The sequence below is a fragment of the Stegostoma tigrinum genome, chromosome 26 (assembly GCF_030684315.1).
Source record: "Stegostoma tigrinum isolate sSteTig4 chromosome 26, sSteTig4.hap1, whole genome shotgun sequence".
Classification (NCBI taxonomy): domain Eukaryota; kingdom Metazoa; phylum Chordata; class Chondrichthyes; order Orectolobiformes; family Stegostomatidae; genus Stegostoma; species Stegostoma tigrinum.
In genome coordinates this window covers 40,215,864-40,239,610 of record NC_081379.1, presented here as the reverse complement: position 1 = coordinate 40,239,610, position 23,747 = coordinate 40,215,864, and the positions used below count along the sequence as shown (strand labels likewise).

The following is a 23,747-nucleotide window of genomic DNA, read 5'->3' as shown; positions in this document are numbered from 1 at the left end:
ATCCAGTCCCCTATTGTGCAGAAAAGTCACGGCTGTCATGATGGCCATTATTGCTTATAAGAAATGTTCTAATGCAGTTTTTGGAACTGAAAGCTAAATTATTAAAACTGGCTTATCTTCCTGGACAATTAGTTAAACAATTGAATGTTTTATTTAAAAAGGAACAACTTTCTTGATATCTGAGTTTAATGTTTTAATGTATGCAATTATAATAGATAATTGGAATGGATGTACATGCATATGGTATCTTTGTGCTTGCATTGCTTAAACATGGATATTTTTAAAAATTAGTTGGTGGGATGTGGGCGCTGCTCACAAAACAAGCATTTGTTTTCCATAACTAAATGCCCTTGATTTGAGTGGCTTACTAGGGCATTTCAGATGGTACTTATGTGACACATGTAGTCTATACCAGGTGAGAATAGCACATTTCCTTCTCTGAAGGACATTAGTAAACCAGATATGACTTAACAACTTTTTAACAAATGTATTCATGGGTTTAGGCAATGCTGATTCGGCCAGCATTTGTGCCCATCCCTACTTGCCCTTGGGATGGTGGTGGTGAGCTGCTGTCCAATTGATGTTGACCCACTCCCATTGCTGTTAGAGAGGCTGTTCAAGGATTTCAACCCAGCAACACTGGAGGGGCGGTGATATATTCCAAGTCAGAATAATGAGTGCTTGGTGAAGAACTTGCAACTGGTGGTGTTCCTGTGTATCTGAAACCTTAATGGTCATAAGTTTGGAAAATGCTTGCCTAAGGAGTCCTGGTAAATTTATGCTGTTGCTGGTAGACCCTGCTGTTACTTACCCTTTGTGATGGAGGGAGTCGATGCTTGATGATATGGAGGCCAAATAAGCAGACCCTTCATCATGGAAGATGTCAAACGTCTTGTGTTGTTGGAGCTACACTCATCAGACAAATGTATCATCATGCTCTTGACTTCTGTCTTGTAGGTGGTGGTCATGCTTTAAGAAATCAGAGAAAATTCCTAGAGGGTGACCTGCTCCTGTAGCCACAAAATTTATGTGACTAGTCTTGTTCAATTTTGGTCAGTACTAACCCCCAGGATGTTATGGGGAGATCCAATAACAGCGAGGCCATTACGTTTCAAAGGAGGTAATTAGATTTATCTTATTGGAGATTATCATTGCCCGGCACTCGAGTGGTGTGAATGTAACTAGCCATTTGTCAGCTGGCAATTGACAGTAGTTGCACAGTCTCTGCAGCTGAGGCTTGATTCAATTCCAGATTTTCCTACATGTTTCAGAGGTGCGCAATAACATCTCTAAAAAGGTTGCTCAGAAAATGTTAGATTTGAAACAATATCCTAAAATTATTTGCCTGGCTCTTTGGATTCCTCGTCTAGTGATAATCTCACTGGGCACCTTCTCCGTGTAAGTAAGATCAAGTTAAGTTAAATTTTCTGTTGTAACTAGACTCCTGTAAAATGCAGTAATTCCAAAATGTTCCTTGTAGTGATTGTAACAATGTCAGCCAGCTGGACATTATAGAATATGAGTTCATTAATTGGGGCTGTTAACCTGGTGTAATCAAGGAGCCCTGGCTGACAGATAAAAAGAGGACGTCAGAGATTCTGACAACCTGGGTGCAGACTCTGTTGATGCTATGCCAGAGTCAAAGACTTCCCACATGTAAATATAGGGTGTCTTAGTGATGACAGAATACTGGCTATGTGGAGCTATTTCTGTGTTGACGAGAATAAAGCACTCTCCTGAAGAAAGGCACTCACAAAAGTCTTCTTTGAGTTGGTATAAGAATTTCTTGCATTATGCCATTATTTGGGAAAGTTGACTTGTTTGACCCTGCCATTAAAGACTTGGCCCAGTATGTTGAAAGAATGCATTATTATTTCCAGGCAAGCAACATTGGGGCAGATGAAAAGCAACAAGTAATTCTCCTGACAGCCGTGGGGGTCTGCAGCTTTTTCTGTTATTAGGAGCCTACTGTTTCCTCAGGCACCAGATACTGAAACCTTTGAAGAGTTGACAAATTTATAAAATCACAGAATCCGTACAGTGTGGAAGCAGGCCATTCTGCCCATCAAGTCTACATCAATCTTCCAAAGGAGATCTCATCCAGACCCAGCCCCCTAAAACATCTCTGTAACCATGCATGTAACATGGTTAATCCACCTACGTTGCATACCCCTAGACACAATGGGCAATTTTAGCCTGGTCAATCAACCTAACCACCTCCTTAATGTAGTTACGGAATATAACAAACCCAAGCCTCCTTTAATTCTGAGACACTATCATTTTTTCTTGGCAATTTAAGAAACCAGGAGAAATCAGTGTGAGGATTTTTGACGAGGTTAAGATGACTGCCCAAGGCATATGACTTCAACTTATTCCTTAATGAGATGGTTAGAGACCAGTCAGCATGTGGGATTAATGATATAACTATACAAAAGCTTCTGCTAGCTGAAGCCCAACTGGACTTTAAGCAGGCTCTAAACCTGACTTTATTATGGTAAAATACAGCAAATGGAGCACATGAGCTGCCGGGTATTCTGATGGAAGTGGACACCCTCACCAGTCCGACTGAGCTTGAGTTACACCACTAGAGTGAAGGTAATAGCATAGCTTCACTCAGGACGCAGACTGAACAGAGGGACTTTAAGTCAGCATGCAGCAAAACTCCAAAACAAAGCCACACCATGACCAAAGGATTCAAATTTTCTTTGGCATTTGAAGCAGCAGGGAACCTTTGTAGATTAAGGGCACGAATTCTGTTCTGATCTCTTACGAAAAGCAACTGGTTCAGTTCCCAATGCTTGTAGTAAAAGGCTCAGTCCCAAACCTGATAGGGCAAAATTGGTTGAGAGAGATTCACCTCAACTGGCTCAACATTTTTCTATTAGAAAATGGCTACCTAATTGAATCCGAACTAAATGTCATGGAAGACTTTTGGGAAGTCTGCGGTCTTATCAAAACATCCAAGGCCACCTTGCATGCTGACCAAGAAACAACTCCACTATTCTGCAAGGCCTGCCTAGTGCAGTTAATGCCAGGAATCAGAAGGCTGGAAGGTGAACCATCCAGTTTGCGGAATGGGTAGTGCCAGTCGTACCGATTTTGAAGCAGACAGGTTGGTTCACCTTTGTGGGGATTTTAAGCAAGTGGTAAACTGTTTTTTGCAGTTGGATAATTATTCAATCCCTTGGATAGAGGATTTATACACAAAGCTGACAGGAGGGCTATCCTTCACAGAGATGGACATAAGCCACGCTTATTTGCAAATGCATTTAAATCAGGATTCCTGGAAGAATGCTACAATTAATATGCATCAGATTTTGTACCAACATACAAGACTGCCGTTTGGGGTATTGGCAGCCTGTGCAATTTTTCAGTGGATGATGGAGAACATTTTGCAAGGTCTACCTCAGGTCGTCATAGTATGGCGCACTTAGAGAACTTGGACATAGGCAGACATCCACTTCAGAAAAAGGTCCAAGGACAAAGCAGGGAGAAATGCAAGTTCCACACACCCCAAGTGACCTACTTGGGCTACAGAATCGACAAGACCAGGTTACACCTGTTGGAAGACAAAGTGAAGGTGATCAAAATGCCCCGGCTCCCATGTCTCTCCAGGAGTTTAGGTCATTACTTGGCCTAGTAAATTATTATCGAAAGTTCATACATAACCTGCCTCTACCCTTTAGCATTTGCATCAACACCAAAAAAAAGAGTCAGCCTTGGAAATGGTCATGTAGCCAAGCCAAAGCTTTCAGTGCAGTGAAGAAATAGCAATCATCCTCTAAAGTGTTAGCACACGACAATCCCAAGCGAGATCTGGTAAGACATGCAATGCCACCCTGTACAGCATCACTTGGTATTAGTTCATGAATGTCTATACATCCAGGACCTTCGGCTAATGCAGAGCATAAATACATCCAGATCGAGAGAGGATTGGCGGTCATATTTGAAGTCAGCAAGTTCTACTAATACCGTTTATGGATGAAAATTGATGATAATAAAAGATCACAAACACCTACTCGGTCTGGTTAGAGGACAAAGCAGTGCTGCCCCTAGCTTCAGGCCAAATTCAGCCGTCGGCTCTAATACTCAGTGTGTATAATTACAAGTTGGAACACTGACTGGGAGGCCAAGTAGCAAATGCAGATACATTGATTGCCCCCCACCCCACCTCTGCCGCCCATTGGCAGGTACACCACCAGTAGTGCCACCAATGGAAGAGTCTGTAATGGTTTTAAATTTTCTGGGCATACTTCCATTCACAGCTGCCAATATCAGACTTTAGATGCAGATAGATTTAGTCCTGTCAAAACTGAAAGAGGTAGTGGTGTTGGGAAACCAAAGGACATCACAACCTGAATTGAAACCTTTTCTGGACCTGAAGAGACCATATCACAATAGAAGATAGCATATTGCTATGGGGAGCAAGAGTGATTGTCCTGAGCAAAGGTTGCTACTGACTGAACTCTGCCAGGGTCATCCAGGGGTCTCCAAAATGAAGATGTTGGTGAGATGTTATGTCTTATGGCCAGCCTCAGATGCAGGCCTGGTGGACATTGCCTAGAGTACCAACAAGGTCAAAAATTACCACCAGCAGCTCTCCCATGTCCATAGGAATGGGTGGGTAAACCTTAGACTCTGCACATTCTCTGTGCAGGTTCTTTCATGGATCAATGTTCTTCATCATCATAAATGTCCATTCAGTGGTTAGACTTGCACAAGAGTCCATTCGCCAAACACAGGGATGACCATTGTAAAACTACATGTATTCAAAAAGGTGCATGGGCTCCCAGAAGTGTTGGTCACAGATAACAGGTCATCATTTACCAACAGAGAATTTGAGTATTTCCTTAGGTTGAATTGGGTTCAACATAGAAGGCACAGCTCCAAACCATGCATCATCCAATGGCCTGACAGAAACAGCAGTTCAAACTTTGAAGGCAGACTTGAACAAACAACCTACAGCTTTACTAAATATCAAATTGCCCTGATCCCTATAGGAGTCATCCCACGTATAACTTAAGTGATAGCACTACCAAAGTTGCTAATGGGAAAAGACTGCACCAGGTTAAATCTGACATCCCCAGGTGCCAGTGTCAGAGAGACTAATTACTATAGAGCAAGAAGTTTGCTGCAGGAATCATGGAAATGGCCCTGTTTGGTTAAGAGACATGGTTGACAAGCGGTCAGGACCAGTGATGTATAAATTTTGGATCAGTGCAACGGTTCTGAATAAACACTTGGCCCATGTGAAAGCCACGAACTGTCAAACAGATAGGGAGCAAAATGTGCCCTGCTCCTTGGAACAGTTGGAAAGAATGCTGGAACTCGTGGGCTCACATTCTCCGACAAGTGTTGTTAAAATTTTTTAATCTGAGATGGATGTAACTGATGTAACTGCATTGATGCCTCTGCCAGCAGAGGAAGAGAGTGAATTTCTACCATGGTGCTCACTGTGCAAGAGGCTCATTTCTGTGTACAACACGCTGCCCGTATCAGACACCAAGTTGGAGGAACCTGACCTGGTGCTAAACTACTCCAAAAGATTCTCCAAGGAAAAGGACCAGCCTATATCCTTGGACTTGGAAGGGGAGGATGCAGTGATTGTAATAGAATAGACCTCATAGAATAAGAGTTCTTTGAGGCTGTTAACCTGGTCCAATCAGGCAGCCCTGACTGACGGATATAAACAGGAGTGCCAGAGGTTCTAACAATCTCGGTGCTGACTCTGATGAGGCTGTACCAGATTCAAGAACTTTCCATGTGTAAATAAAGGGTGACTTGGTGACAGTATACAAGCCTCTGTGGAGCTATTTCACTCCTGTTGTTTTTCGAGCTAGATATCTTCTAGTAATTTGTTATTATATTTCAGTTGTTGTGCCACATTTGCTAGGTGCCCAAAGAAAAGCTTTCTAAATATTTTGGGATCATCCTGCACATAAGTCCACTCCTGTAGAATTATCAACTGGATGGAGAATAAACTATTAATGTGATATCTAAATCAACTCTGAAGAGACTACATGTGTTACTCCCAACATATAAACTCTGAGGCCAGCTATGTCACCTAACCTGTCAGGATAATTATTTCTCCCAGTCCATTTCTGAGGGTGTTTATTCTGTGCAGCTTTCTCAATACGAGGGTGTTGATCTGGTGAATTTGTGAAAATAGCTGTTGCCTTGTGGTCTTTGTTGGTTTACCTTCTTTTTAATCCCACAGAATGCGTGCAGATCAACGTGGCAATGAGTCCCGGCAAGCCGTAGAATTGGCCGTGAAGGAACATAAGGCTGAGATCCTAACCTTACAACATTCCTTGAAAGAGCAGAAATTGAAAGCAGAAAGCCTTTCTGATACGGTTAGTTTTGGCTGAAAACTTAGATCAGTGTTTCTTTCCAAATTTTGATGGGATTTTAGTTTTCGTGGTAGTGTAATGCATTTGTTAAGCTCTAATTCCAAGTCAAAGTATACATAACCTACGTAGATAAACAGGTAAATTTGACTGGTGGAGTACCTGGTGCTTATTAGATGGTATCAAAAATCAGAAAATTAATCTCGTCAGCAATGATGCTCATGATGTACATTCTTTCTACTAAGAACATAGAACATTACAGCACAGAACAGGCCCTTTGGCCCTCGATGTTGCACTGATCTTGAACTAATCTAAGCCCCTCCCCCTACACCATCCCATCATCATCCATATGCTTATCCAAGGACTGTTTAAATGCCTCTAATGTGGCTGAGTTAACTACATTTAATTAAATACACTACAATGAGTTAACGCCCTTACCACTCTCCGAGTAAAGAAAACTTTGTGGTATATGTTTGGCAGCGTTTCAGTAGGAGGCTTTGCCCAAACAGTTGGCTTTTCAATCGACACATTACATAACAAACCACAATAAGCAGTATTGTCACTAGAGCAGAATGAAATTGTGGAAGTATTTATTATCTTGTAGAAGCTGTATACAATGGTTGAACAAATTGTTTCTTTGAAAAAAGAGAAACCTAGGACTAAGGTCACTGTCACATTACAAGTTGAAAGCAGAAGAAAGGTATTTGGTAATTGAGGAAGTGGTCAAGTGACAATAAGCTTGGACAGTTGAAAGTGTGTGGTTGGAAGAAGGGCAGACAGAAGTAAACACCTCCTACTGTTTTGAAGATGTGAGGAATCTTTTAAATGTAAAGAGAGAAAAACCAATGTGTGGGATAATGTATTGACAGCTTGAAAGCAGCATCAATGTAGATAATTTCAGTCCACCTGTTCAGCATGTTGTGACACACCCTCTGAAACAGATGGAACTTGAACGTAGGTCCTGTGGGCAAGAGATAGGGACACTACCACTGTGTTAATAGCATCATTCATATAATGTTCAGAAGAATAATAACTTCTCAATGGGATCAATTCAAGTGAAGATGAGTGAGAGCAGAGTCACCTCAGACCACAAACTTTTCCGTTCTGTCCAGTCTTGGAGCTCTTAAATAGTGACCTCAACTATGGAACTCATTTTTCAAGTGTTGTTGATTTTGTGGAGACTTTTTGTCATGAAAGTGCACACAGCCAAGTTTGACTTGTTGGAGTTTCATTCTAAGACAGGAAGTATAAGTATGTCAGGAACTGAACTTAGAACAGTCTTAACTAATAGATACGTAGCTGACCATTGATTAGACTTGCCAGAAACAAAGTTTTCATCACACTAAGTAGTCAGGAAGTTCTGAGAATTGAACATGTGTCGCCTGATGGAAATAGGTGTATCATCAGAAACATGGAGAGGATTGGATGATGAGTGAAGGAAATCTTTGATCTGAAGTAGGCATTTTGTAGGACCGAAGACAGAACTCTGATTGTGAGAAAGGAGAGAGAGACATAGCAGTAGAGAAGAAGCCAGATAGGCAGGAAAATATAGCCTTTTAGAGAAGTAAACTTGCTTTTTAAAAAGCAAGCTAGAATTGGTTAGCAACATCTAAATTTTTGTGCCTTTATCCAGACAATAGCTGTCTCTCTGGCTACTCAAGTGTCTCCTTCTTGTATGTTGGTTGTCAGGATCAAAGCTCTAGCTGGTATAAATGTGCACTCCACATGGGTTGTGGTATTTAGAAATCAGAATCAGAAATTTGGTTATTTAGATCAGTGCTTAAACTAAGAATTGAAGTTTTCTTCCTCTCCCCTACCCCCTTTCTGCCCCGCCCTGTTTCTTCATTGAAATTTGTCATGTTGCTAATAAGCTGATTACTTCCTCTGTTGTCCTTTTAAAAAACATATTTGCATGCCCTCTGCAAAAAAGGGGTGGTTGAATGAAATTTGTGTTGTCTCATTATTTCCTATAACTTGCATCACAGGCTTAGCAATATTACCTTAATAGTAAATGTTTCCCTGAATACTGTTGGAGTTAGGGGAAGGTTTATAGTGAATATGACGATTTGATGCAAAGGAAGCAAATGTTTAAGCTATCAAACAAGCTCATTGGTACTGCTTATTTTTCATCTTGCAATACAGAGATACTGTTCAATAATATGATACAGGATGCTACTCTGAGGAAAATAAGATTTCACTACTGAATAAATAAATCTGTCAAGCTCTAGATCTGAAGCATAATCGAGTTACTGACTCATTGCATTAGTGTTTCATTACATATTTGCATAGGATTCTCTGTCAGAAACTCAAACACTTAAGGAATTGAAAAACAACCATACTACTGTAGTATGTTTTCATGTGTTTTGATACATTGAAGATGTGGTCAGCTTCTAGGAAAGTATTTTGAGCTTTAAGTACATTGTAAATTTTATCTTAACATGCTTTTAAGACCTAGTGGGTTTTTGTTTAAAAGGAATGATTGGTTTAGGAAATTAATGGATCACAATGAAATTAAGAAACCTCTGAATTTCCTCCCCCCTCACCCCCACCAAGTTGGTTTTACATAAAATTTTAAGGCAATTCTCTAATAATTTCAAGTTGCACACTGCACTTGTAATTGGTATTTGGTACAAATGATTTTAATATATACATATTTGAACCCAAACTGCTGTATTCTTCCCTTGTCAACTTATCTACAAATGCTACATCTAACATTGGGAGCAGAACATGATTTTGCACATGATGGTGATGGTGAAGCAATAAAATGTAGAAATACACTTAAAAAGAAAGTTGAATGTTCCAATCAGTGATAATGGGAACTGCAGATGCTGGAGAATCCGAGATAACAAAGTGTGGGGCTGGATGAACACAGCAGGCCAAGCAGCATCTCAGGAGCACAAAAGCTGACGTTTCGGGCCTAGACCCTTCATCAGAAAAGACTTTTTTTGAATGTTCCAATATTTGCTTTTTGAAAGTCATATTAATTGTTTGAAATTTGAACAAAGATTTATGAAAGATTCAATTTAAATAGTATATGATAAACTGTGGCTTACTGTTGGGATAAGCTCATCTGTTTTTTTGGGAGTCACCAGCATAAAAGCATTGTAGCTCCCTCTTCTGGCCATGTAGGTAGAGCAGGAAAGGACATCAGATGTCATCATTTAATATTTGGACAGAATTATGTAAAGGAGGTCTTGTCACCCAGTAAGAGCATTCCTATTTCTGAGCCTGAAGATTTGGGTTTACATCCCATGCCAGGACCTGTTGAAATGTTTGTTTTATGGCCAGGTGAGTTGGGTATCAGTCTGTAAATCAGCTCAGTGTCCCTCATGGCAGGCGGAAAGAGCCGAAGAGTTAGCTGGTCAGCCACTTTGCAGAATGCAATGGTAGGCTATCACAACACTTTATTCACAAACTTGAACCAAGCCAATTGTCATACCCTCTGTAATCAAGATAGAAGCAAAGACAGGATTACATCGCACATAGCCTCCTTCTGGGCCCTGTCTGCCCTAGCTAGTTTTAACTAGTGTTTATGTACCAGATCAACAAATGGATATTGCAACAACTATAATGAGCATATAACATATTTTGATCAATTGTCAAGAGTGAAGGTTAGAACTCAGCATTCCATAATAGTTTCCCATCCATTGTTATTGGTCTGGTGATCCCAGATGTCATTCCTTACAACTGTCTGATATTTCTATCTAGTAGGTTCCATAAGCATCATTTTACACACAATTATTTACTTTCTAAGCACTATAAAAATCATATCTGTACAAGCAGAAGTAGGAAATTGTATGGTGTTGTTGAACAAGCTCCTGAAGTCATGCTGTTCTTGTACAGCTACAATGCTGTCATTAACCTGGCAAAAAGGAACATTGCCCAGGTATGTCCAGTCTAGCCAGTTACTGCCTCATCAGTCTATTCTCCATTGTCAACAAAGTGATGGGATGGATTTTGAGAGTGCTATCAAGCAACAATCCCTCTGTAATAAACTGCTCATTGGCCCTAGTTTGGGTTTTGCCAGGATCACCCATCTTCTGACTTCATTACATCCTTGGTCTAAATATGGTCAAAAGAACTAAATCCCAGAAGTGAAGTGAGAGAGACTGCCATTGGCATCCGTACAGGATTTGACATCAAGGAGCTCTGCCAAAACTGGACCCAATAGGAATCAGGGAGAGAAAATTCTCCACCTTTCTGAAATCATACCTAGTACAAAGAAAGATGGTTGTTGTTTGTGGATCATCTCAGTCCCATGTGGTCACTGGTGGAGTTCCTCAAGATTGGGTCTCAGACACTATCATCTTCAGCTGCTTTATAAGGGAATTTCACTCCATTATAAGGTTAGACATTCTGCCCAATGTTCAATATTCATAACTACATAAGTGCTGAACAACCTGTATCCATACGTAGCAACACAATGTTGGGGTTTGGGTTGCTAAGGGGCAAGTATAACTGTTATTGCATCATATGTAGAAGTTTCATGTTGGGATCATATCAGACTCTGAAGGAATTACCTCAGAATTTGAATATTCCAATGGACAATTCCTTTAAGCCTGGATCCCTAAACATATCTGTACAAACTGGAGAATTTAGAAAGTTCCACTGTATCAAGTAAATTGTTACCTAGCAAAAGTTTGATAAATAAAAGCCTGGCCTAATTTCTGTGTAAATGTTAAACTGAGCCCCTCAATTCACCACATCTCGCAGACATATTACAAACCAAGACCCAGCACACCACCTGTCTGCCTGGGACCTGACAATCCTCTGCCATTAAACCAAATAATCCCTCCCATCCTGCCTAGGACATGGCACTCTGGGGGTGAGGCAATGTCAGGACATGACACTGTCCCCGATTTTTAAAAAAAATGACCGCATGGTAAATCAATGTATAGTTCTTTACTTGGCACTTATTTTGAAACTTATTTAGTTTGAATGACAGGATTAGTTACCTTACTTGAATGCACAATATTGTTGATACAGTTCTTTGTTAATTAGAAACACTATATTTATACTTGAAAGTTTTTAATCTGCTCTCATTTACAGCTGAGTGACCTGGAAAAAAAGCACACCATGCTGGAGATGAATGCACGTGGCCTTCAGCAGAAACTAGAAACTGAGCGAGAGCTGAAACACAGACTGATTGAGGAGGTAGTGCAAATATCAGATCATTCCTTGCATGATGAAATGTTTTTCTTATGCAAAATTCATGATTTATTTAGATGCTGGGAATTAAATATGAACATGTGTTGGTGGTGTTTAATGCTACGTCTGGAATTTGAATATTTTGATGGAGTAATGAAATAAGTTTCAGTATGAAAGGTTAAAGAAGAAAGTTGTCTTTTATAGACAGTACAGCAGGTGTCTATGGCAGGACGCCAATTAAAAGTACAGGGCGAGCGTTTTTACTTCTGTTAAAAATTCGTGGAACGTAAAAAAGTGTGCATCTACATCTTTTCCTTAGTAGAAATTAAATACCTAGGTAGTTTGCAGTTGCAGGAGTTGTTAACACTGAGAGACATTTTGAGTATTGAATCAGATTGAGTTTTGATTGTCAATGTTCTTTTGTCTAACTGTATGTTGTCATACGTTCCAAAAGTTCTGATTATTCATTTTACTTAGCAAACTAAACTGCAGCAGCAGCTAGATATGCATAAAACACACATCTTCCGCTTGACGCAAGGACTGCAGGAAGCCCTGGATCAGGCTGACCTGTTGAAAACTGAACAGAGTGATTTGGAATACCAGATTGCAAACATGCAGGTGAGAGTTAAATAGAAAATTGGATCACTCTCTTTGTATGTGATGACTGACAGAAGGCACATAAAAGCAATTAAAAACAAATAGATGTGGAAGCTATGCAACCATTTTCCCCAGAAGCTAGTGACTTTGACATAACATAATCGCTGAAGCACAGGAATATGGTCTTCAGAATACATTGGTATGACTGCTAGGATAAAGCTCTGACATCCAGACGTTAAGATGCATTTGAGTTTATAAACTTTGCATTTTCTGTAGTGCACCCGCACGTGTTGAGGGGGAAAGGCAATAGAATAAAGTTGCTAATGAAATTTCACACTTGTCTCTGCTAATTTGTACTGACAAAGTTCAACTAAAATTGTGGTAATAATTTACTCAACTGTACTTTGTGGCTGAAAAACAGGAACTTAAGGCTTCTCAACTTTGGCCTTTGTCCTTCTGTTCTGGTTTCTGGTGATCGTCATGTTGGACCAGGTGGAGTGGGAGGATGGACATGGTTGAACCACTCACTTAAGGGCCTTGACTGGATCACTTCCGAGTGAGACACTCAACATCATCTTGACACCTACAAAATGATAGAGGTGCAAGGGCAGTTATGCGCAGATAGTACAACACTCTAATATACAAATCCACCTATCCAGTTGTGTTCCTATGCACAGGTGCCAATGAAATTCAGATCTGTATTCTTGGTAGAATGGGGTTTGGGATAGGGAAATAAGTGTGTGCTAATCTGGTGTTACTGAATATTATTTCTGTTGCGATTAAAAGCAAAATACTGGATATCTGAAATAAAAACGCAAAATACTGGAGAAACTCACTAATTCTGGTAGCATCTGTAGAGAGTGAAAAAGATTGTTTGAGACTGATACTGACTGTCCTTCAAAACTCCTGAAGAAGAACATGTGTGACTTCAAGCATGAACTGTCTCTACAGATGCTGCTAGATTTCCTGAGTTTGTTCAGCATTTCCAGATTTTAGTTCTATTGTGATAATCTTGTTAGGGGTGATTTTGAAGTTTAAAGATCTGCAGTTTGTCATTTCTGTTCTAAAGCCAAAACCTGAATGTCATCCAGCAGGAAGTTAATAGAATGACCTGTTTTGTAACATGGAGCAAAATCTGGAGAAACTTGTTCTCAATGAATTGGCCTTGGATTTACGGGTGCTTGTTACAACAATGAAACAGAAACCTAGATTAATGTGTCTCATTCTATCTCCACAGATGGTATTCTCCCATGATAGAGTGAAGCTGGAAGGTACTATCACACAACAATCTAAATTGATTGATTTCCTACAATCAAAGATGGATCCACCAATTAAAAAGAAAAAGGTAGTCAAATGTGAATGCAAACTCAAGATGATTTTAATTCAGTTCACAATATCTACACAATCATGCAGGTTTGAAATTTTGTTGAGTAGTCTACTGAGCTTTGTTGTCTTAACCTTGACATGCACTGCTTAGATCACATGAATGCTTACTTGTTTGGACTTATTCGACTGGATACTGCTGAACTCTTCACTGTTATCTGGAGAGATCAAAACTAAGCTTAGCCCAAATTTAGAGAAAATGGGAACTACAGATGCTGGAGAATCCAAGATAATAAAATGTGAGGCTGGATGAACACAGCAGGCCAAGCAGCATCTCAGGAGTACAAAAGCTGACGTTTCGGGCCTAGACCCTTCATCAGAGAGGGGGATGGGGAGAGGGAACTGGAATAAATAGGGAGAGAGGGGGAGGCGGACCGAAGATGGAGAGTAAAGAAGATAGGTGGAGAGGAGAGTATAGGTGGGGAGGTAGGGAGGGGATAGGTCAGTCCAGGGAAGACTGACAGGTCAAGGAGGTGGGATGAGGTTAGTAGGTAGATGGGGGTGCGGCTTGGGGTGGGAGGAATGGATGGGTAAGAGGAAGAACCGGTTAGGGAGGCAGAGACAGGTTGGACTGGTTTTGGGATGCAGTGGGTGGAGGGGAAGAGCTGGGCTGGTTGTGTGGTGCAGTGGGGGGAGGGGACGAACTGGGCTGGTTTAGGGATGCGGTGGGGGAAGGGGAGATTTTGAAACTGGTGAAGTCCACATTGATACCATTAGGCTGCAGGGTTCCCAGGCGGAATATGAGTTGCTGTTCCTGCAACCTTCGGGTGGCATCATTGTGGCAGTGCAGGAGGCCCATGATGGACATGTCATCTAGAGAATGGGTGGGGGAGTGGAAATGGTTTGCGACAGGGAGGTGCAGTTGTTTGTTGCGAACTGAGCGGAGGTGTTCTGCAAAGCGGTCCCCAAGCCTCCGCTTGGTTTCCCCAATGTAGAGGAAGCCACACCGGGTACAGTGGATGCAGTATACCACATTGGCAGATGTGCAGGTGAACCTCTGCTTAAATGTGGAATGTCATCTTGGGGCCTGGGATAGGGGTGAGGGTGGAGGTGTGGGGGCAAGTGTAGCATTTCCTGCGGTTGCAGGGGAAGGTGCCGGGTGTGGTGGGGTTGGAGGGCAGTGTGGAGCGAACAAGGGAGTCACGGAGAGAGTGGTCTCTCCGGAAAGCAGACAGGGGTGGGGATGGAAAAATGTCTTGGGTGGTGGGGTCGGATTGTAGATGGCGGAAGTGTCGGAGGATGATGCGTTGTATGTAGCCCAAATTTAGGTATGTTTCAGGGAACTTAAAAGAATGGACTATTTTCACTCTGAAAACTTGTTATCCCATTGCACAGCCCTGTGATTGGGATGTGATGACAAAGCAGTTTTTGAGTGACTGCTTTTGTTCTGATGATGACTCCTGGATGATGCATTTGATTAGGTAAATGATCTTAAGCCATCAATGAATTTGTAGAGTTGTGAAAATTTAGTTTCTTTAGCACAGCCTCCATTTGTAGTGTTTTGATTGCTCTGAACTGCAAGAAACCTGAAGCATGACAAGTGTGTCTGTTCTCTTCATGCACCAAGTTTAATCCTCACTATAATATTGAAAATGGTAAGAGTATGACAATTGGTTGAGCATCTGAACAGTTGACTTCTGATTTTAAAAAGTCATATCCCTATTTGCACAGTTCTCCTTGAGTAAATTGCCTGCATCCAAACATTTCTGTGCTACTAAACTTTGCAGTTACGCTTCTATCCTTGTAGTTTGTCAGAAAATTTTATGAACATGCTTCTTAATCTCGACAAATGCAACCTAATTCTGTCATTCTCTATAAGATACTTAATATTTGATTTATGGCTCACTGTGTACTTATTTCCTGAAAACAAAATCAGGTATGGCTCCTAATGACATGTTGTGAGGGAGCGTTCCCTCTTAATCAAACCAACAATTAAAACTCATCATTTATCAGTTATCAACTAGAGCAATACATGCTCACTCGTATTTGGAGAAATTCTGTACGCACACGTTTGGACTAAACTTAACATTTTCCTCTTCAAATGTTTGTCCTTTTAAAACAAATTTTCATTCCGCTGCTAAGGTCAGTACTGGTAATTAAATTAGGGCTTCTTTACTGATGCTTCCAGATTTTGATTTTTGTCAGCATTCCACTGTTAGTGTCGCCCATCGACACATTGGCATAGTGATTTCTTGCTTAGTAGTCAGTTCTATTGTGACACCGTTTCTTGTCTGTAGAGTTTGTTTGGGCGTCGGCGTGAAGACCCTTCTCTACCTGTCCAGATTCCCATGCAGTACAATGACCTGAAAGTAGCCTTAGATAAGGAAAGATGTCGGAATATGGAGCTAGAAGATGCGTTACAGAAAATACGAGTCGAGCTGAAATGTGTACGGGAGGAAGGTAAGAGCATTTGAGGAGGAAAGGACCAATCTGTGTTTGATGTAATGGTTTAGTAACATATTAGCAGCCTGATATGGAACCTGTCCACAAACACTAGTTTAAGAAAAAGCGAGCAAAGGTGGAGAGCGGTGTAACACCCATGCCCAAGATGAAATAATTTTTTTTGTGCTTGTTAAATACATTTGGTAACTTTATCATTGCAGAGCTAAACTGCAGATGTGAGGCTTGCAAATATTAGTACATTCATTTGTACTTTTTACTGCTATTTCTTATTGTGACAGTTGTGTAACAAAAAATTCCTGCCCTTAGTATAAAATCTTCATGCAAATCTGTATTCAGTTCTGCCTAAGATGTTATTCTTTAAAGCTAAGAAATCTTCTTGGAATAACTTTTAAATGTTATCAGCTGTTTGCTGTCAAAAACAAACCAATCTTAATGATTTGGTAATGATTCAAAGTGTGCCAAAAGAGAACTTTTTGTTATAGGTCTCCAGGTACTCCTTTTTATTCAAACTGGAATATTCTGAAAGGCATTGTTTGACAGTCTACTATAGTTTATCAGGTCACTTAGCAAAAAACTCCTATAAGTACATGAAGTGGAAAACAGTAGCTAAAGTAAATGTTGGTCCCTTCGCATATGTAACTGTGGAGTTAATAATGGGGAACATAAAAATGGCATAAACACTAAACCAATATCTTGGTTCAGCTTCAAGGAGGCAGATATTGAAACCATTCCCAATAGTAACAGGTAATGCAGAGGTTATAGAAAAGGAGAGGAAAAAGGACAAAGCAAACTATTGGGATTAAAGGCAGACAAGTCCCCAGGGCCTGATGGTTTATATCTAAGTGTCTTAAAGGAAGTGACAGCAGGTATACTAAATGCATTGATTATAATATTCCAAACTTCCCTGGATTCTGAAAAGCTTTCAATGGATTGGAAAAATGCTAATGTCATGAAATGTAAAGTGAAAACGAAATCTATCAGACTTAGCTTGGCTTTATGCAGGGTAAATCATGTTTAACTAATTTGCTAGAGTCCTTTGAAGATATAACAAGCAATGTAGATTAAAGGGATCCTGTAGATGTATGTTGGGCTTCTGAAAGGCAGGTGATAAGGTGCTGCACAATAGGTTTATATGCAAGGTAAGATCACGCAAGGTTAGGGCTAATACTTTTGCTTGGATAGACGTTTGGCAGAGGAAAGCAGAGTGTCTGAATAAAGGGATCATTCTGTGATTGACAAGTTGTAACTAGTGAGGTATCATAGGGTTTAGTCCTCGGATCTCAATTATTTGCAAAGTATGTTAATGCCTTGTATTCAGAAATATTTGTAATGTAGGCAGATTTGCCAATGGCACTAAACTAGGGAGGAAAATACATTGCCATGAAATAAGAAATTTACAAATGGATATGGATGAATTAGGTGAATGGACCAAAGTTTGGCAGATGGAACTTAATGTGGATAAATGTGAAATCATTCATTTGGTTGGGAGAATAAAAAAGTAATTTATTATCTAAATGGAAATAAAGTTCAAAATGCTTTGGTGTGGAGGAATCTAGTGTCTTTGTGCGTTTAATGCAGAAATCTAATTGCAGGTACAGCAGGTAATAAGAATGGCAAATGGAATTTTGACATTTATTGATAAAGAAATAGAGTATAAAATTAGGGAAGTACTGTTGAAACTGGACAAGGCATTGGTGAGACTACATCTGGACTACAGCTTACAGTTTTGCTCCCTTATTTGAGGAAGGATGTAGTTGCATCTGAAGCAGTTCAGAGAAGGCTGACTAGATTCTTGCTAGAGATGAAAGGCTCCTCTTAATGAGGAGAGATTCAGCAGTTTAGGTCTATACTCGCTAGAAGTTTAGAAGAATGAGAGATCAAATTAAGGTGTACCAAATCCCAAAGGGGACAGACAAAGTAGCCCATGCATATTTCTCCTTGTGGCACAGACTAGAGGTCATAATTTTCGGCTAAGGGAGGCCGATTAAAACACAGATGAGGAGGAGTTATTTCTCTGAACAGATTGAGTCTGTGGAATTCAGTACCCCAGAGTGCAGAGGACACCAGGACACAATAAATCTAAGGAGAAGCTAGACAGATTTTTAATTAGTAATGGGTAAAAAGGCTTATGGGGAGAAGGCAGGAAAGTGGAGTTGAGGCCTAGATGAGATTAACCTTGATTGTATTAAATGACAGAGCAACCTGAAGAGACTGAATTGCCTACTCCTCCTAGTTCTTTTGTTCTCATGTTTCTGATATTACTTTGGATATAAAATAATGAACAAAGTACCAGGGTCCTAGTCATTGAGTTATGCAGCATTGAAACGGACCCTTTGATCCAGCTCATCCTCACGGACCAGATAACCTAAACTGATGTAGAACAGTCGCCTGTTGGGCACATTCCAGATGCCTTTTACATGTTGTAATTGTACCAGCCTCCATCACTTCCTCTGGCAGCTCATTCCATACATGCACCACTATCTGGGTGAAAAAGTTGCCCCTTGGGTTCTTTAAATGTTTACCCTCTTACCTTAAACCTATGCACCGTAGTTTTTGACTCTCTCACCCTAGGAAAAAGACTTTGGCTATTCACTGTGTCCATGCCCCTCATGATTTTATAAACCTCTGTAAGATCACCCCTCAGCCTCCAACGTTCCAGGGAAAAATAGCCCCAGCCAATTCAGTGTCTCGCTACAGCTCAAACCCTTCAATTCTGATAGTATCCCTGAAAATGTTTTCTGAACCCTTTCAAGTTTAACAACATCCTTCCTTTGGCAGTGAGACCAGAACTTAACATAGTATTTCAAAAGTGAACTAACCAATGTCCTATACAGCCATGACATGACACCCCAACTCCTATACTCAATGAACTGACCAGTTAAGGCGAGCATGCCAAATGGCTTCACTCTACCCTGTCTACCTTCAACTCTACTTTCAAGGAACAGTTTTGAAAAGCAAACAAATTGTTAAATTTGTACAGTACTTCAGTGAGAGCTCAGTACTTTGCATAATTCTGGCCTCCATATAACAAAAAACTACTGGAGAAAATGCTGCCAAGATTTAAAATTGTACTACCATAATTGAGGTGATAGTGATCAGGAAAGACTAAATAGAATCTGTCATATTCCTTTAAAGAGAAAGCTGAGGTGTGGCCTAATGGATTAGGAAGGGATTTGATAGATTAGACATGGAGAAAATTTCTCCACTTGTGCAGGTGTCAGTTACTAAGCGTCATAAATATAATATGGTTACTTTGAAACCAATTAAAATGTAGCAGAAATGTTGTTATTCAGTGTCGTGTGTGAATGTGGGATTTGCCACCGCACTGAATAGTGATGAATAGCATAAGAGAGAGCTTGAGGGAGAAAAGAGTAGAATATTCTGATAGGCTTGGGTGGAGATGGGTGAGTGGAGATTCCTGTGGAGTATAAACATCAATGTTGACCATTTTGAGGGCTGTAAATTCAAGCAAAATTTGTTAGCTATATATTTTTAGAAGACAGAATGCATATATTACCAAGCAATTGATTTTGTTCCAGACCAGTGTCCTTAGAGGCCAAATATCCTGCAGATTTTGGCTCATTTTTGTGGCTGAAGGTGCTCCCACACAATTGATTTTAGTGTCTTTGCAACATTTACTCAGAAAAGACCTTCACAATTTTTACACCAGAGCAACCTTATAACAACTTCAAATTATTATGTCTGTTAACTCCAAAATTAGTCTTCCATCAAGGAGAAAACCCTATTCTATTGTATGAAATTATGTTATGACTCTGGCAGGAAGAGTGTATTGAAAAGTCAAGCCTCAATCATAGAATTCCAATGGTGCAGAAAGAGGCTATTTGGCCCATTGTATCCGCGCCTATACTCCAAACAGCATCACACCCTATCCCTATAACCCTGCATTTACTATAACTAATCCACTTAGACTACACATCCGTGGACACTGGAGCAATTTAGCACGGTGAATCCACCTAACCTGCACATCTTTGGACTATGAGAGGAAACTGGAGCAGACAAGAGGAGAATGTGCTAACTCCATACAGTTGCCTGAGACTGGAACTGAACTTGGGTCCCTGGCGCTGTGAAGCTGCAGTGCTAATCACTGAGCCACGTTGCCATCCACAGTGCAATCCTCCATGAACTGTGAATGCGAATGTGTGGATGTTTTATTTAATCATCAAAATGGTCAAATTTGTTTCCCTTCAATACTATTATCTAGAACAAGAGAGACTTTCACGAGGTTTCTTTATTTTACTGAAAATTAAGACATTTAGTAAAGGCAAAAGTATAATCTTGGAATAAGTGGCAAAACCAGGTCTCAACTTAATAAAACGTGAGGCTGGATGAACACAGCAGGCCAAGCAGCATCTCAGGAGCACAAAAGCTGACGTTTCGGGCCTAGACCCTTCATCAGAGAGGGGGATGGGGAGAGGGAACTGGAATAAATAGGGAGAGAGGGGGAGGCGGACCGAAGATGGAGAGTAAAGAAGATAGGTGGAGAGAGTATAGGTGGGGAGGTAGGGAGGGGATAGGTCAGTCCAGGGAAGACGGACAGGTCAAGGAGGCGGGATGAGGTTAGTAGGTAGATGGGGGTGTGGCTTGGGGTGGGAGGAAGGGATGGGTGAGAGGAACAACCGGTTAGGGAGGTAGAGACAGGTTGGACTGGTTTTGGGATGCAGTGGGTGGGGGGGGAAGAGCTGGGCTGGTTGTGTGGTGCAGTGGGGGGAGGGGACGAACGGGGCTGGTTTAGGGATGCAGTAGGGGAAGGGGAGATTTTGAAACTGGTGAAGTCCACATTGATACCATTAGGCTGCAGGGTTCCCAGGCGGAATATGAGTTGCTGTTCCTGCAACCTTCGGGTGGCATCATTGTGGCAGTGCAGGAGGCCCATGATGGACATGTCATCTAAAGAATGGGAGGGGGAGTGGAAATGGTTTGCGACTGGGAGGTGCAGTTGTTTGTTGCGAACTGAGCGGAGGTGTTCTGCAAAGCGGTCTCCAAGCCTCCGCTTGGTTTCCCCAATGTAGAGGAAGCCGCACCGGGTACAATGGATGCAGTATACCACATTGGCAGATGTGCAGGTGCATTCATTACACCTGCATTCCGCATGCAGATGGCCTCAAGGCCATCCGATTCTTCCTGTCCCGCAGGCCCGACCAGTCCCCCTCCACCGACACACTTATCCGCCTAGCTGAACTCGTCCTCACCCTCAACAACTTCTCTTTTGACTCCTCCCACTTCCTACAGACTAAGGGGGTGGCCATGGGCACCCGCATGGGCCCCAGCTATGCCTGCCTCTTTGTAGGTTACGTGGAACAGTCCCTCTTCCGCACCTACACAGGCACCAAACCCCACCTCTTCCTCCGTTACATTGATGACTGTATCGGTGCCGCCTCTTGCTCCCCAGAGGAGCTCGAACAGTTCATCCACTTCACCAACACCTTCCACCCCAACCTTCAGTTCACCTGGGCCATCTCCAGCACATCCCTCACCTTCCTGGACCTCTCAGTCTCCATCTCAGGCAACCAGCTTGTAACTGATGTCCATTTCAAGCCCACCGACTCCCACAGCTACCTAGAATACAACTCCTCCCACCCACCCTCCTGCAAAAATTCCATCCCCTATTCCCAATTCCTCCGCCTCCGCCGCATCTGCTCCCACGATAAGACATTCCACTCCCGCACATCCCAGATGTCCAAGTTCTTTAAGGACCGCAACTTTCCCCCCACAGTGATCGAGCACGCCCTTGACCGCGTCTCCCGTATTTCCCGCAACACATCCCTCACACCCCGCCCCCGCCACAACCGCCCTAAGAGGATCCCCCTCGTTTTCACACACCACCCTACCAAACTCCGGATACAATGCATCATCCTCCGACACTTTCGCCATTTACAATCCGACCCCACCACCCAAGACATTTTTCCATCCCCACCCCTGTCTGCTTTCCGGAGAGACCACTCTCTCCGTGACTCCCTTGTTCGCTCCACACTGCCCTCCAACCCCACCACACCCGGCACCTTCCCCTGCAACCGCAGGAAATGCTACACTTGCCCCCACACCACCTCCCTCACCCCTATCCCAGGCCCCAAGATGACTTTCCATATTAAGCAGAGATTCACCTGCACATCTGCCAATGTGGTGTACTGTATCCATTGTACCCGGTGTGGCTTCCTCTACATTGGGGAAACCAAGCGGAGGCTTGGAGACCGCTTTGCAGAACACCTCCGCTCAGTTCGCAACAAACAACTGCACCTCCCAGTCGCAAACCATTTCCACTCCCCCTCCCATTATTTAGATGACCTGTCCATCATGAGCCTCCTGCACTGCCACAATGATGCCACCCGAAGGTTGCAGGAACAGCAACTCATATTCCGCCTGGGAACCCTGCAGCCTAATGGTATCAATGTGGACTTCACCAGTTTCAAAATCTCCCCTTCCCCCACCGCATCCCTAAACCAGCCCAGTTCGTCCCCTCCCCCCACTGCACCACACAACCAGCCCAGCTCTTCCCCCCCCCACCCCACCCACTGCATCCCAAAACCAGTCCAACCTGTCTCTGCCCCCCTAACCTGTTCTTCCTCTCACCCATCCCTTCCTCCCACCCCAAGCCGCACCCCCATCTACCTACTAACCTCATCCCACCTCCTTGACCTGTCCGTCTTCCCTGGACTGACCTATCCCCTCCCTACCTCCCCACCTATACTCTCTCCACCTATCTTCTTTACTCTCCATCTTCGGTCCGCCTCCCCCTCTCTCCCTATTTATTCCAGTTCCCTCTCCCCATCCCCCTCTCTGATGAAGGGTCTAGGCCCGAAACGTCAGCTTTTGTGCTCCTGAGATGCTGCTTGGCCTGCTGTGTTCATCCAGCCTCACATTTTATTATCTTGGAATTCTCCAGCATCTGCAGTTCCCATTATCCCAGGTCTCAACTTAAGTTCCTTTGCAGGAAGAAACTTTATTTCCCATTATCCCAAGCCCTACAAACTCACATTGATAAAGAAGACAAAGTTCTGCAGAGGTATTATGAGTGGGATACAATAAGTGAAAGCAAAACAAAGTCTTTTGTAAATGAAGGATTTGGGTGCAGAAGATAGAATGGGTTCTCAAAGTTCCTTTGAATTACTGTCAACGAGGTCCAATTGGTGGTTGTAGCACAATAGAACATGGATGTGAGATTGCTCGCTGAGCTGGAAGGCTTTGTCGGAGGCTCACTGATGATGTTACCTAGAATGGTGACAAAACGTCTGAAAACTAACCTTCCAGCTCAGCGAGCAATCTCATATCCAGAACCTCAACCTGAGCTACAAATCTTCTCAAAACTCGCTAATAATAGAACATCTTTAAACCCAGACTTCAGATTCTTCTAGGAAGTAGTTATGAACCCTTAAAGTTGAAGCTTTCAAAAATATTTCAAGAGAAGGCTCCTTTCCTTGCAAGCTTCTCCAACAATTCCCCGCTTTCTTCCAACTTAGACTTTTCAGGAGATGCAGAATTTGCTATTTCCAGTTGAAGGTTCTTTTCCAACTTCTCGATCTGGTGTTTGATAGGCTGATATTCCTACGTTAAATTAGACAACAAAATACTTTCAGAGATTTACAAGGGTTTTATTGTAAATGCTGAGATAGCAAGAACTGCAGACGCTGGAGGCTGTGATAACACAGTGTGAAGCTGGAGGAACACAGCAGGCCAGACAGCATAAGAGGAACAGGAAAGCTGACATTTCTGGTTGGCACCCTTCTTTTCTGAACATATAATGGGCCAGTTAGCTTCCTTCTGTATTGTGATTTTGATTTTGATTTTCATCTGAAGCATTTTCGTCTTGAGCAAAGTTTACCTGGAGGGTTCCTCATGCGTGGTAGTAATAAC

General features: G+C 42.1%; 1 protein-coding gene and 1 long non-coding RNA gene across 5 annotated transcripts in view; one reads left to right on the top strand and one right to left on the bottom strand.

Annotated features, from left to right (window-relative positions):
- The window catches only part of LOC125464168 (citron Rho-interacting kinase), a 197,615-nt gene that overhangs the window by 129,213 nt on the left and 44,655 nt on the right, over positions 1 to 23,747 (top strand). For all 4 annotated transcript variants that reach the window (XM_059655120.1, XM_048556312.2, XM_059655121.1 and 1 more), the window contains 5 exons: positions 6,218 to 6,353; positions 11,397 to 11,501; positions 11,973 to 12,113; positions 13,330 to 13,437; positions 15,713 to 15,875. In XM_059655120.1, the coding sequence (XP_059511103.1) occupies positions 6,218 to 6,353; positions 11,397 to 11,501; positions 11,973 to 12,113; positions 13,330 to 13,437; positions 15,713 to 15,875 (653 nt within the window). The remainder of the gene's footprint in view (positions 1 to 6,217; positions 6,354 to 11,396; positions 11,502 to 11,972; positions 12,114 to 13,329; positions 13,438 to 15,712; positions 15,876 to 23,747) is intronic.
- The window catches only part of LOC125464169 (uncharacterized), a 56,584-nt gene that overhangs the window by 5,915 nt on the left and 26,922 nt on the right, over positions 1 to 23,747 (bottom strand). Inside the window, exon 2 of the long non-coding RNA XR_007249975.2 lies at positions 12,491 to 12,675. This is a non-coding gene — a long non-coding RNA (uncharacterized LOC125464169). The remainder of the gene's footprint in view (positions 1 to 12,490; positions 12,676 to 23,747) is intronic.